Here is a 13,482-nt window from a genome sequence, read left to right as displayed (position 1 = left end):
ACGTTATCCATCCATCCATTCATCTTTTATACCCCGACTATCCCTTTCGGTTTTTTTGTTTGTTTGTTTGTTTGTTTGTTTTTTTTGGGGGGGGGGGGGGGGGTCGCAAGCCGACTGCAGGGCAACCATTCACACTTACAATTTTAAGTCACCAATTAACCAAGACCACCCAGACCATTGGTCTGTGGGAGGGGTGCCCGGAGAAAACCCACGGGAAGAACATGCTCACAGCCCCGTCCGACCCGGGGATCGAACCGGCGAACCTTCTTGCTGTGAGGCACACGCACTACCTGCTGCGCCACCGTGCTGTCCTATATTGCATTATACAATATTACATTGTAATTCAGAGAAAATCACGGGGTAAGTCATTCAGAGCAGTCGCCCTTGACCTCAATAGAGATTAAATCACTTGAACACATTATGTAGGGTCCCTATGACGTGAGGCAAACATCTTTTGGACCCCTACGAATTAGTATAAAGATGGTAGAGGTACTGACAATGCTCTCTCAGTCCTCTCTGTCATTTTTAGCTTGGATCTTTTATGTTCTCTGATTTATAAACTATAAATCCTCACCTAACTACAGCCTAAACACTCTGTGCCACCTTCATGATCTAAGTGACAAGTAGCAGCATGGAGTCGTGGTGAGTGAGATGATCGTAGAGACTCCCTGCTGCCTGTAGTTTGCCTATGGTATTCCTACAATATTTCTATGATCATTCTGCAGAAAATATACTGTCAAATCAACATGTTTTAGGGGAGATATGAGTACACATCCAGTTTGTATTAGAGCTGTTTGGTGTAATCAGGAAGTGAAGCAGGTAATGTGGCTGAGGAAATTAACCTGCACTGATCACCACACTCAGCTGTTACAGTTACATACTTTGAGGTGAAATTAATGAAATTTAAGTCTCATCAAAATGCTTTAGGGCAACATTTAGTAAAAGAACAGGCCTAGACAAAATACGCATTAAGCCTAGGAAATGACAATCCCGACTGTAATATCAGGCTGGCGTTAGACGATGCTACGGTCTGGGTTGGGGTGCCGCTATTGAACCATCCCCCAATTAGAAATGAGCTAATTACTGACGGGACATATAAGTGTGTGTGGGACAGGTTTGGCTGCTTAAATCCAAATTAGACGTACTTAGTTCTATTCTTTCCCATTTTACCCCCCCTCGTGGAACGAATAGAGGAATATTGAATTGACACTTTCAGATTTTTTCAAGTGTTTCTAACCTCTCCACGAAGTTCACTGTGATGGGTTACAGAGGTGAAACAACTTTCAGAGAGAAAAACAGTTTGATTCCACCTGGATGCCAGTTGATGCCTGAAACAAAAGTCAAAATCCATCCAAATTTCAAAAGCATTACATCATTTAAGAAGAGTGACCTCTGAGGTCATTGAGTTGATGTCACACCGCTAACCGAGCTCTGGCTGGTACTCAGGTACTACAAATACAGTGATTGATATACGTGAAATAATATCATAATCATACCACCAGAATCAGATTAAGGTTTCGTTATTTCCATCAAAAAAAAAAAAAAAAGTAGTTTGGCAAACGGCTAATGACACGAAGTGACGCCATCGCCGGGCCTGCCCAATCAGAGCACAGCCTCTGTTTGCCCGATCAGAGAGCGCGAGCGGTGACAGTTGTTCTCTTAAGTCGTTTCTCCTCCTCCGTTAGCCGCAACAGGTAAGTGACCTGATGTCCGCAGTTTACCCGAGCGGTGACGCTACAGCCGGCGGTGAGCGGGGACATAGAAGACTGTGACAGGGACCGAGTGCCCAACGAGTTTCTGTCCTTCAAACCTCTTTAATGTCTCGTATTAACGGGCGTTCACCGGCTGCTCGCAGCTAGCCGATGCCAACGATGGCTGTCTTAACGGTCGCTTGGCTAAGCTAAGCTAAGCTAAGCTAAGATGGGCTACAAACTGTCCGTTTAGCACTTTAGCAGTAAAATTAACTCTGATCCGACTCAAACGTCTGATTTGTTCTCTGTGTTTTCATTCTGTTGGTTTGTTCACGTTTTGAGGAAAACGTTTCACAATCTTTACCTTAATGTGATGACAGATCACAGCTAAGACTGTTTATGCTGCCATTAGCATGTGGTCAAACAGAACGATGACAGCGGTTTAAATTCTGTTCACGTTTTATTGTTATTAGCTTCATTCACATTGCAAAAGGTAGAGCTGCAACTTTGCATTTGAATCAATTAAAATGTTTGTGAATGTCTTTGAAATGATCGAATCTAGTGAAAAAGTTCACAGTTTTTCACAGTTCATAGTAATGTCTTTAATTTTTGTCTCAAGTGTCCAAAACCTCAAGATATTCTATGTCGTGTGATTTATGGGTGAGAAAAACATCAGATTAGAGAATGGTTGCAGCTCCATTAACGAGCTGCATCTTAACAAGACATTTCATTGACTTTTGCTTCCTGTAACAAGTGAAGGAAAAATGTGCTAAGATGAAGCCGTTCCACCTTTTTATGTAAAACCGGTGTTATCTGGTTGTTAGGCCTGTTGAAGTACCATTTTAATGTCATGTAGAGCAGTTGTGTTCCTGACTCTGAAGATACACCGTGACTCAAAACGAGGCCTGAAAACAGTGGCGGCGTTTCTGACTTTGGTGTGATGCAATAACTTGATTGTGTTTGTTCACATGAGAGGTTTTCTCATTGTTCACATCTGAACTGTGATCTTAAAGTCTGCTCGCTCTTCATTTCTTTTGTTGTTTTGGTTGATAAATAATGTAAATGTGCTGATCTAGTTAACAAGTCGTCACTGTCCGCTGGCCTGAGAGCTGCAGCAGCATGAGGTCTGATGAGAGGTTTAATGGAACATGATGACTGACTGTGTGTGTGTGTGTGTGTGTGTGTGTGTGTGTGTGTGTGTGTGTGTGTGTGTGTGTGTCTCCTTGGTGTTTCTTCCAGCAGCACGTCAGTGTGTCAGTGTTCATATGAGCAGCAGTGATGAGCCGCAGGAGGTCCAGGTGAGAGCGTGATCACACCCTGTTTGGTCCTTTAACATGCCATGGAGGCCTGCATCTCTTGATTATTGGCATGATCAGTTCATCCGTTATAAACATGTTTCTCTCTGACTCGGTAAATTGTTTGGCTGATAAAATTCAAACAATTTTCCCCTGGGGATCAATAAAGTATTTCTGATTCTGAATTTGATTTCTATCTTCTTAATGAGATAGAAAACAGAGGAAAATGGAGAATGTGAGACAGAAGAGACGATCAGTTGCTGATTGATTTTTCTGTCCACTGATTAATTGACTAATAGTTTCCGCTCTAATCCTGCACGTTGTTTCCTGTCTCAGGACAAAGACTCAATCCAGCTGTTTGGGACGTAAAGGACTGGGTAAACGATTTTCCAGAGTGACTCTACGGAAGCCTGGATGGACAAATGACGAGGTAACAGTCATTGTGTTAGCATTCAGGGCTAACTCAGAAACTGTGCCTATGTGCTGTGCGTCCAGGCCTCCACAGTGTGGACGCGGCCTTTCACTGTGAAGCAGCTGCAGATGTGGGAGGTGCACAGGTGCTGTATACCTGAACGAAGACGGTATCAAACATGGACGAGGTCTCTGACGTCACCCTCAGGTTTCTGAGGACTTCTGAGAAGCTCAGTCACAGTGACTAACCATCTCCATCTTGCCGGTGTCTCACTGCACCAAAGTCCCAGCCAATCCAAAAATGGACAGAAGGTGGAGCGTGGGTGGAGCTGAGGCGGCCAAATGAATCTGGCAGCTAGCAGCAAGCTGTCACTCAAAACGGCAATGCTCAGAATTGTGCATAAGCCTTAATATAACTTAAATCAGTGAGTCACACTTAAATTCTCCTTCGCAGAGTCGTCATGAACGAGGACCTTAGCTGCAGACACCAAAACGTTCTTTGTACCAAGCTGTGAACACGTTTATTTCTGCTGTAAAGTCAGACATTTTAATATGGGGGTCTATGGGGACTGACTCGCTTTTGAAGGCAGCCTCTAGTGGCCATTGGAGGAACTGCAGGTTTTGGAACTTTTCAGCTGCTTGCATCTGAGTTTGCCAGAAACGCTAACTTAAAGCGTCTATAATATGTTTATTTATCCTCCAAATGTGGACCAACGACGTGAAAGCACGACAGCGTGTGGGGTGAACCTCCAGAGCAGCTGAAGGTGCAGCTCCCCCGTGACCGGAACACAGCACAGGTAGAAACAGGAAGAAGATGCTGTGTGTCCCGAACTGACCAACAACAGAAACACAGGGAAGGTCAACACATCGTGATTTGTGACTAAGTTTGTTGTTGATTTTTTTCAGTCTGGCTTCCACATACATCCTGGTTGTTTGTTTTCTGTCTGTGGGTCTGATCTGAGACAAACACAATCAGGTTTGGGTGTGAGCTGCTGGCGTTCCACACGTGTTCATGTGCATGCTGTAAACAAACTGCTCCTTGTAGAACAACTTTCTGATGGACTTTGTGTGTGTGTGTGTGTGTGTGTGAGATTGTGTTTTTCACACCGTAAACGTCCAACTCAGCAGGTCTCAGAACATTTGTTGGAATTTTTGATTGATGTCCAAGAATAAAGACAAGTGGACAGGAAGGACAGACAGAGCAAACAGGCTGCTGGTGACTGTAATTGTCCTTCACTGGAAATCCTGCATCGGTGCTGAAATGACAACACGGCAGCTCACTCTGATGATGATGATGATGATCTTCCTCCTCAGGATAAGAAGCTGCACAGGCTGGTGAAGGAGTTTGGATCAAACAACTGGTCTTCAGTGTCTCCTCATTTTCAAGTGAGTAGTTTTGTGTCTCAGTGTCTTTGCTCAGCAGGACATCAGCTTCACGTCAGAGCGTGTGACTCAGTCTGAGGCCGAGTGTGAACCGATGACCGCGACGCGCTGCTGCACGTCCAGCTGCGAGCGGTTCACAGCTCACATTTACCGTCAGATGTGACGTGACATGAACGCAGCACAGCAGCTGAATGCAGACAGTGCATCACACATGAACTCAGGCTGGACACACAATCTGACATGTTGGATCTCGTGAAGGCAGCGGGACTGTGTGAAATGAAGGTGAACTGCTGGGAAACATTATCAACAACACACACGCCAGCATGGAAGAAAGCATTAGCTTTGCAGGCCCTGTGTAATATTCCTGTAATGATGACGTCTGACAGGGTTTAAGACTTCACAGTGAGCTTCACATACTGTCACTTTTAAACTCACTGCAGTATTCTACATATATTTCTCTCATCAGTATAATTAAACCTCATGATACATCCACCTTTATCTCAGTTTAAATGTAACATGGGTTCTATTCCAGCTGTGACTTTAGCCAGAGTGTCAGTACGGTATTATTGGTGTAGTATTAGAGGCTGTAAGTCACACACACACTAACGCAGTCACATTTGATTGAAAATTCAAGCTTTTGTTCAAATGTGGAAAAACATTTGATGTAGTTCTAATGAGCAGTTTGATTTCATGTTGACAGTGTTTGAAGTAGTTTGCTTTGTGGTCCAGCAGATGGCGATGTAACCATCCACAGATAAGATAAGATAGACTTTATTTATCCCACAATGGGGGAAATTCACGTTACAGCAGCAACAAGACAGAGTGCAAGAAGATATTGCATACGTTATATACCCAATGGTAATTTACAGTATATACAACACGTACACACTAAAAATGATGATTGCACATGAAAACAGGAAAGACATGAGATGTGATCAGGTTATCAGTACAACTTGCAATTGCGTGGATGTTATCGTGCACTGTTACACAGTCTGATGGCCGGGGGCAGCAATGACCTGCGGTAGCTCCTTCCTGCACTGGGGATGTAAAAGTCTTGTGCTGGGGGAGCTGCTCAGGGTCCTCACAGTGTGGTGCAGGGGGTGGGAGGAGTTGTCCATGATGGACGTCAGCTTGGCTAACATCCTTCTGTCCTCCACCTCCTCGATGGAGTCCAGCGGGCAGCCCAGGAGTTTGACCGAGCTGCTGCTGCAGCCCTCACGTGTGCATGTGAACACACCACCGCTCTTCATTAATGCTGCAGTCTGACCATGACATGTAGCTGCTGTGGTGCTAAAGCTTCAGCCTCAAACACATCAGTCCACGTGGGTGACTCACAGTCCTGCTGTCAGTGTTGGCTGTTGATTGTATGTCTGTTGTGTCTGAGGGTCAGAGGTCAGATGTGGAGTGTCGCCAGAGGTGGCAGCACATAAAGAATCCAGAGCTGGTCAAAGGTCCCTGGACTCAGGAGGAGGATGAGAAGGTACTACTACAATCCATAAATACTCAGAAAAATGTTCTGTAGAACATGGCTGCACGGAGCTGTCGGTCTCGACTCGGCACTTGTTGGTCTTGAGTTATCAGCAGACCTCTCCCAATCATGAAACTGTCATTCAAATGATTGCGGTTACTGTTTGGTGCTTCTCTGTTCATTTTAAGCCACTGAGTATGAGCCTAAAACAGATGCAGGTCAGAAAACAAGGAGGCTTCAAACTAAAATATGAGCAAATACACTTTTCAAACAGAAGGAATTAGAAACACAGGCCTGTCTCTAACATAAGCCTGCGTCAAATAAAGCAGTCATTCTTCGATTTATTTTAAATAGCTTGTTCTAAAACTGTTGTGTAAGCTGACATAAAAGTGATTGCAGACAGGTAATTCATGTTTGACTTCAGTCTTTACTGTAAATATATCCTCTCTTCATTTATTTCCAACATTATAAACACAGTGGCATCGTGGCAGAGGTTTACCTGCACTAATCATGTAGAATAAGCTCATTTTAAACATTAGAGGTCTATTTCTATTATCATCACAATATTTGGTATGAAACCCACATTTTTAATTTAACCGAGTATCCTGTGTCATAAATGCCAAACTGTTATTTACCACTTCCTGTGCAGGTCATTGATCTGGTTCAGAAGTATGGCGTGAAGCGTTGGTCAGTCATCGGCAAACACCTGCAGAGTCGTAACGGGAAGCAGTGCCGCGAGCGCTGGCACAACCACCTGAGCCCAACAGTGAAGAAGAGCAGCTGGACTCTGGAGGAGGACTGCATCATCTGTCGGGCTCACAGTCTGCTGGGAAACCGCTGGGCCAGCATCTCCAAACTGCTGCCTGGCAGGTACGTAGGCCACCGGCAGGTGTCTGCAGGTGTCCTCTCTGCAGGTGTCCTCTCTGCAGGTGTCCTCTCTGCAGGAGTCCTGTCTGCAGGTGTCCTGTCAGCAGGTGTCTTCTCTGCAGGAGTCCTGTCTGCAGGAGTCCTGTCTGCAGGTGTCCTCTCTGCAGGAGTCCTGTCTGCAGGAGTCCTCTCTGCAGGTGTCCTCTCTGCAGGAGTCCTGTCTGCAGGAGTCCTGTCTGCAGGAGTCCTGTCTGCAGGAGTCCTGTCTGCAGGTGTCCTCTCTGCAGGAGTCCTGTCTGCAGGAGTCCTCTCTGCAGGTGTCCTCTCTGCAGGAGTCCTGTCTGCAGGAGTCCTGTCTGCAGGTGTCCTGTCTGCAGGAGTCCTGTCTGCAGGTGTCCTGTCAGCAGGTGTCTTCTCTGCAGGAGTCCTGTCTGCAGGAGTCCTGTCTGCAGGTGTCCTCTCTGCAGGAGTCCTGTCTGCAGGAGTCCTGTCTGCAGGAGTCCTGTCTGCAGGTGTCCTCTCTGCAGGCATTGGTATCATCTGTATGGTGGCCTTGTAAGGACGCAGAGTTTCGTGGTCAGCTCCACACTGTCAGACTGGGATCAGATGGACTTAGCCTGATGAAAGATGCCTGATGTGGTCTCAGCTGTAGCTGCTAACATTAGCTTGATTTTTTCTGAATGATAACGTTCATATTAAAGAGAGTTTTTCCAGCCTGAGGAGCTGACAGATTGGTTCAGCTGTTAACTCAAGTTCACACATTCTGTTTAAAATCTTGTTGACCAGACTTGCAGATGTAGCGCTTTAAGGGAAACTTTAGTATTTTTCAACCTGGATCCTTTTTTCCATGTTTTTGTGTGAGTGACTTGGTTCGGTATTGAGCCCTTACAAGCAGACAGCACAACATCACGAGTCACTGGTGGTGCTGCAAGAGTCGAAAGTCAGCAGCCAAACTTTTGGAAAACGATGTTCTACAAACTTCACACGTTCAGTGCAGAAAGTACTGTAGAAGACATGAGGTTTCGAGACGTTAGACAGGACGTAATACAATCGTATGGGTTTAAGGCTTAAGACGTGCTACTGTGCTAATGTTAGCACGTGAGGTTTGTGCTCAGGTCAGCTGTTGAAGGTTTGTTGAAACAGCGTCTGTTTTGTTCTCAGGACAGATAATTCCATCAAAAACCACTGGAACTCCACCCTGAAGAGGAAGATGGAGAAGGAGGGGTACCTGCAGGTCTTAAACCTCCACAACTCCTCCAGCTCCTCCTCCTCCTCCACCAGACCGGCATCCAGGACCTGCAGCCCTCCCAGCATGGCCGCTATCTCCACCAAGGTCAACATCCACCCACGCACCCATCATCCACCCATGACAACAGTGATGATGATGATAAAGTTCATCTGTCCTCCAGCAGGCAGACAGTCTGTCCAGCTCCACCTGCAGCCATGAGAGCGTGTGCAGAGGCCATAGCCACCACACCCGCCGGTGCTCCGTCTGCGCCTCCGCCTCCTCCTCAGGTTACACCTCCTGTGTGAGCGCGCGCAAGCTGACGGCGCCTGTGGAGCTGAAAACATGTGTATGCACACTGCTGCAGATGAGTGTGGAATTTTTCTTCACATTATTTTGATTCAGTGGATTATTAACTGGAAACATGAGATCTTATTGGTCAGATTCACCCAGAGGCGATGACTCTGATGACGTCATGGTTTCTCTCAAGCTGTGACGTCAGACCGTCGCTGAAACATCAGCTCGTTATTGAACCTGTTTTCTGTCTAAATTTGTGAAACCTGACTTCATCACAGGACCCAGAGACCTGGAGCTGCGGCCCACAGGAAGTGACCTCATCGCTCTCCACCTGCACGTGCAGAGATGACACCGAGCAGTCCGTCATTGATCAGAGCGGCGCTCGTGTAAGACAGCAGACAGCCGCCGCTCAGCAGGACTGCACGTCACACCTCTGCCGCTCTCCGTGCGCTGCGGCAGTTTCCACTGTCAGTTCACCTGCGCGTCGTTTCCTGCACGGATCAGTTCACTGTCGTCACGCTCTCCCTGAGCTCAAGCTCACACGCTTCTTTTCAGACTGAAAAATAGTTCCTTTATTGTCTTAAATGACCGAGAAAAGCAGCAAATCTTCGTGCGTGTGTGTGTTGGTGTGAGACACTGGACAGTCGTCATGTCCAGGTTTGATCCGTGTGAGCAGACTGAAGTCTCTGGCTCACAAACAGCAGAGTGAAGCGCTGATTCGGCTCAACACGTCGTTTTTTGTGTATCTGGACTGTTTGTCTCCAGTCGGAGACAGATCAGGACCGAATGATTCCCGAGCGACAGCGCAGCGTAAACAGGACGGTAGATGGTTTGTCTCAGAGGTCCTCAGAGTCAGCTGCTGGCTGTAGTTCGGCCGCGTGGGCGCCGTCGTAGTTAAAGCAGGCGTCTGGTTAACGTCACGTCTGACATGAAGCCAGCAGTCTGCGTTTGCTGATGGTTTATTTCAGGTAAGTCGTGTCTCAGGTCAACGCGCTGTGTTGTTGTGTGAAGCTTGCAGGTGTGGAGGAGCTGCTGGGGAGCAGTGAGGATGGAGCCTCCTTCGTGGACTCCACCTCCTCCTGGCACAGAAGCAACACGCTGGAAGCTCCGCCCTTCTTGCCCTCGGAGGTGAAGACACGCTGCTGCTCTGCTGTCTGTCCTGACATGAAACATTTGCCGTGTCCATCTGATGTCTGTCTGTCTTTCTGTCTTCAGATGTTAAATCTGGGTGGTGCTGAGGATCTGAAGCATCCAGTTCTCACCTCCACCCCCATTTGTGTCCTCAAACACTCCACCAGCACCAACCAGGAGGACTCCTGTGTGCGGTAGGTCAGGAGACGGTTTGTGTTGAGACGCAGTGATTCCGCTCAGTTAAACTAACAGAAGCTAAAGTGACGCGTTGTGTTCAGGACGCCGCTGGAGATCGGAGAGTTGTTGGCGTCGGCTCCTCCCACACCATCACCGCTGAAGAGCCGCAGCCCGGAGGAGGTGAGAGGAGACGCTGCAGCCAATCAGCAGACGTGAATCCTGCTGTTGTGTCACACAGTAGACACTGGCTCACGTGCGCTTCACGGTTGAGACCTGGAGCCGCCGGCTGTTCCTCGGGAGCTTGACCCGTGTGTTGTGGTTCAGGGCTCAGATATTTGGAGCGGGATGATGGATCGGCCGTGCGAGCAGCAAAGTGTCGATCCTGACACTCAACAGTCCAGCAGCAGCTCTGAGGTCTGACGCACAAACACGTCTGAAACACACACACACACCCGCCGCCAGAGACACTCCAGCAGAGATCAACACGTCCACAAAGTGTCCAAGCAGGAAGACCCGAGTGATCGTCTCGTCATGTGCACAGACTGTCCACGTGCAGATAAACTCAGCATTCACATAATGTGTCAGATGTGTCACAAATAAATGCGTGAATACCTGTAGTGTGACGTGTCACCTGTCAGCAGATCCCATCTGTCTGTGTGTCATCTCCACATGGCAGACTGTTGATGTGGAGCTTCTGTCCTCCAGGTCCAGGGACAGAGTCTGCTGAGCTCCGTCCAGCAGCAGGTCCAGAGAGAACCGAGCTCCCCGCTCGGCTGCTTCCTGATGGAGGAGCAGACGCAGGTGTGGTGGTGTCTGCAGCCAGTCGGTCCACACCTTCCTGAGGGTCTGGACAGACCCGACCTGTTCCAGGTGAGGACGGACCCACATGAACCAGCAGGATGCTGTGTTCTGTCTCTGACGCGATGTATGCTCAGGTTTCTCTGGAGGGTTTGCAGTAGAACTCTGGTGACTTTCTGTATTTTCTGTCTTTGAGTAAATCTCCCATTCAGACTCAAAGCAGCAGCCAATGCTAACTGCTAACTGCTAACAGTTCAGTGTGTGTCACAGCTGAAGGATCTTCTTCCTCAGAGCTCCATTAAAACTCATCAGTGAGCCTCACTGTTGTTCTTCATCACATGCACACACACACACACACACAAACACTCACTCACTACAGCACCACGTGTGGATTCATCCGCCGCTGAAAATAGTCCCAACAGATGCTCTGTTTGGTGCCCTGTACGTCCTGTTTGTTTGACAGAAACTGCAGTGATGTATGAACCAATGAGCTTGGAGCTGAGAGCCACAGACAGGAAGTCAGACAGAGATTAACTGATACGTTGGTTTGAGACTAAATTTAAATTTATTTTGAGATTTAATGACAAGAAGAAAAAAGAATAAGAGACTTCAGACATTTCCACTCCTTCATGTTCTCTGTACACACCACCGACAGACCTGCACTGATCCCAGAACGTCTGGTGGTGCATGCTCCACCCCTCCACACCGACACCACCAGCGTCTGCTGATCTGACCACATGACTGTTCCTGTTGTGTTGGCAGCTGAGCGGTGAGTTCGAGGTGGAGCTGTTTTGGACAGCAGACGATGAAATGAGTGTGACGGAGCGGGCCTAACTGAGGTGGAGGCCGGTCCTCTTCAGCCAGCTGGTGAGTCCGCCTGTTGTTTGTTTCAGGGAAATTAAAGCTGTGGAACCATATCAGCCCAGCGCTCGTCAGCTTCACGTATGGCTGAATGGAAATGAAAAGAAAGGATGTCAAAGTAAAATGTGTTTCTGGCTGACTGACAGACTCTCCTGCTCTGTCCTACTTTAACTGGATCCATTATAGCAGTTAGTGGTCACATAATCTCCCGTCTTCTTCACTCTGGTGATGTTGTGACCAATCAGCTGCAGGTGATCAATAACTCATATCCAGTAAGGTGGCGTGTGGGCCGGTAAAGGCTTCGGTGAAGGCTGCTCGTGGCTCCTCAGGGCAAAAGTAAGAGGACCAGAACATCCTCCAGTTCACACAAGGAAATATCAAATCAGAGACTTGGGACGCGCCTGTTGGTGGGCTAACCTACCTGCAAGGCAAAACTCAGGGAAAAAGGCAAATGTTGCTGAATTCTCATTAGTTGAGAAGTGAGCGATGAAGATTACGGAGCCTTCATGTCATGGTTAAAACACTGAACGGACAATAAAACGCAACGTGCATCAAATACGTGAATCACTCAAACTGGAACGACTGGACGTGAGGAGCGAGCGTCTCTCTGTCCGTCACTTCCAGCAGCTCTGTCCAAGAGCCGGCTCAGGTCTGACAGAGGCTGAGGCCATGGACCACGTCATCAGCGGGTTCCTCGTGGGATCAGTGTTTCTCCAGGACGCCTGTCGTCAGAATTAGAACATGGCGGAACTTCAGCTCCTCATCCTGACCTACGCTGGCTGCATCAGCACGAGGAAGTACAAGATGTTAAGTAAAGCAACGGATGAATAGCGACTGTTTCCACAGATCACAAACACATGGAAACACAGACTCTCTGGAGCGACCTCACAACGCCACCAAACCACTTCATTTGGATTTCAACCTGAGAGCGAGCACACCTGAAGAGTGAGGACAGCAGACACTGAACAACGCAGAGGGAACAATAACATTTCTTTACAGGTTCTGGGCGGCGGTTGTTTGACAGCGGAGTCGTCCTCCTGTCACATGTCCACCTGTCACGTGTCCTCCTGTCACATGTCCACCTGTCACGTGTCCACTTGTCACATGTCCACCTGTCACGTGTCTCAGGGCTGTCGGGTCCACATGGAACGTCTGCCTGGCTGAAGAGTCCAAAGAGGAAAAGAAAGCTGGATGCAAACTTTGTGTGAAAGCTCCACCATCAGGAGGGTGAGAGGGCCCGCAGGCCCCAGTGGGCCCCCCGCAGGACCCCGTAGGCCCCAGCGGGCCCCCGCAGGACCCCGCAGGCCCCAGCGGGCCCCCTCAGGACCCCACAGGCCCCAGCAAACCTCTCATGGTGTGAGCGAACGTCATCCACCCTAACAAACATGTTGAGAGCTGGATTTAAACTTTTCAGAATAAATGTTCATGTTTGTGCTCAGACGTCAGACGTGGAACGTGTGGGAACGTCCAGAAACACCAGTGTTCATCATTTTTATGTACATTTATATCAACATTTATTCTTCATCATCATCATCATCATCATCAGTCAGTCAGACTCACTGTGTTCACGTTTGACCAGTGAAGCTGATTCAGATTTTCTTCATTGTTTTCACAGATACCTGCTGTCATCATCGTCTTCATCCTCCTCATCCTCATCAGGTTTCTACGAGACCGTGAACGTGCAGAGAATCGACTCTTTTCATTCTTATCAGAAAGTGATTCTCATCAGTCTGCTGACTCAGCCTGCAGATCATGAGTCAGCATTTTAATGACGTTACGTGTCAGTGGTCGTTTAGTGTCCGGACGTGGACGTGGACGTGGACTAGCTGCGTTCAGCAGCTAACAGGAAACACCTTCACACACGTCGTGTCTGGACTT

General features: G+C 48.0%; 1 protein-coding gene across 1 annotated transcript; it reads left to right on the top strand.

The window, feature by feature from the left end:
- Positions 1-2,956: 2,956 nt before the first annotated feature.
- LOC139338715 (transcriptional activator Myb-like) lies at positions 2,957-11,577 on the top strand. Its single transcript, XM_070973962.1, has 15 exons — positions 2,957-2,989; positions 3,482-3,535; positions 4,712-4,783; positions 6,165-6,260; positions 6,898-7,118; positions 8,277-8,448; positions 8,528-8,644; positions 8,916-9,023; positions 9,403-9,459; positions 9,649-9,765; positions 9,853-9,962; positions 10,047-10,125; positions 10,270-10,359; positions 10,651-10,815; positions 11,506-11,577. The coding sequence occupies exons 1-15, from the start codon at positions 2,957-2,959 to the stop codon at positions 11,575-11,577; spliced, it is 1,563 nt and encodes a 520-aa protein (XP_070830063.1).
- The last annotated feature ends 1,905 nt before the right edge of the window (positions 11,578-13,482 follow it).

The sequence above is a fragment of the Chaetodon trifascialis genome, chromosome 11 (assembly GCF_039877785.1).
Source record: "Chaetodon trifascialis isolate fChaTrf1 chromosome 11, fChaTrf1.hap1, whole genome shotgun sequence".
In the NCBI taxonomy this organism is placed as follows: Eukaryota; Metazoa; Chordata; class Actinopteri; order Chaetodontiformes; family Chaetodontidae; genus Chaetodon; species Chaetodon trifascialis.
The sequence above is the reverse complement of the archived record's forward strand: the minus strand, read 5'-3'. Positions and strand labels throughout refer to the sequence as shown.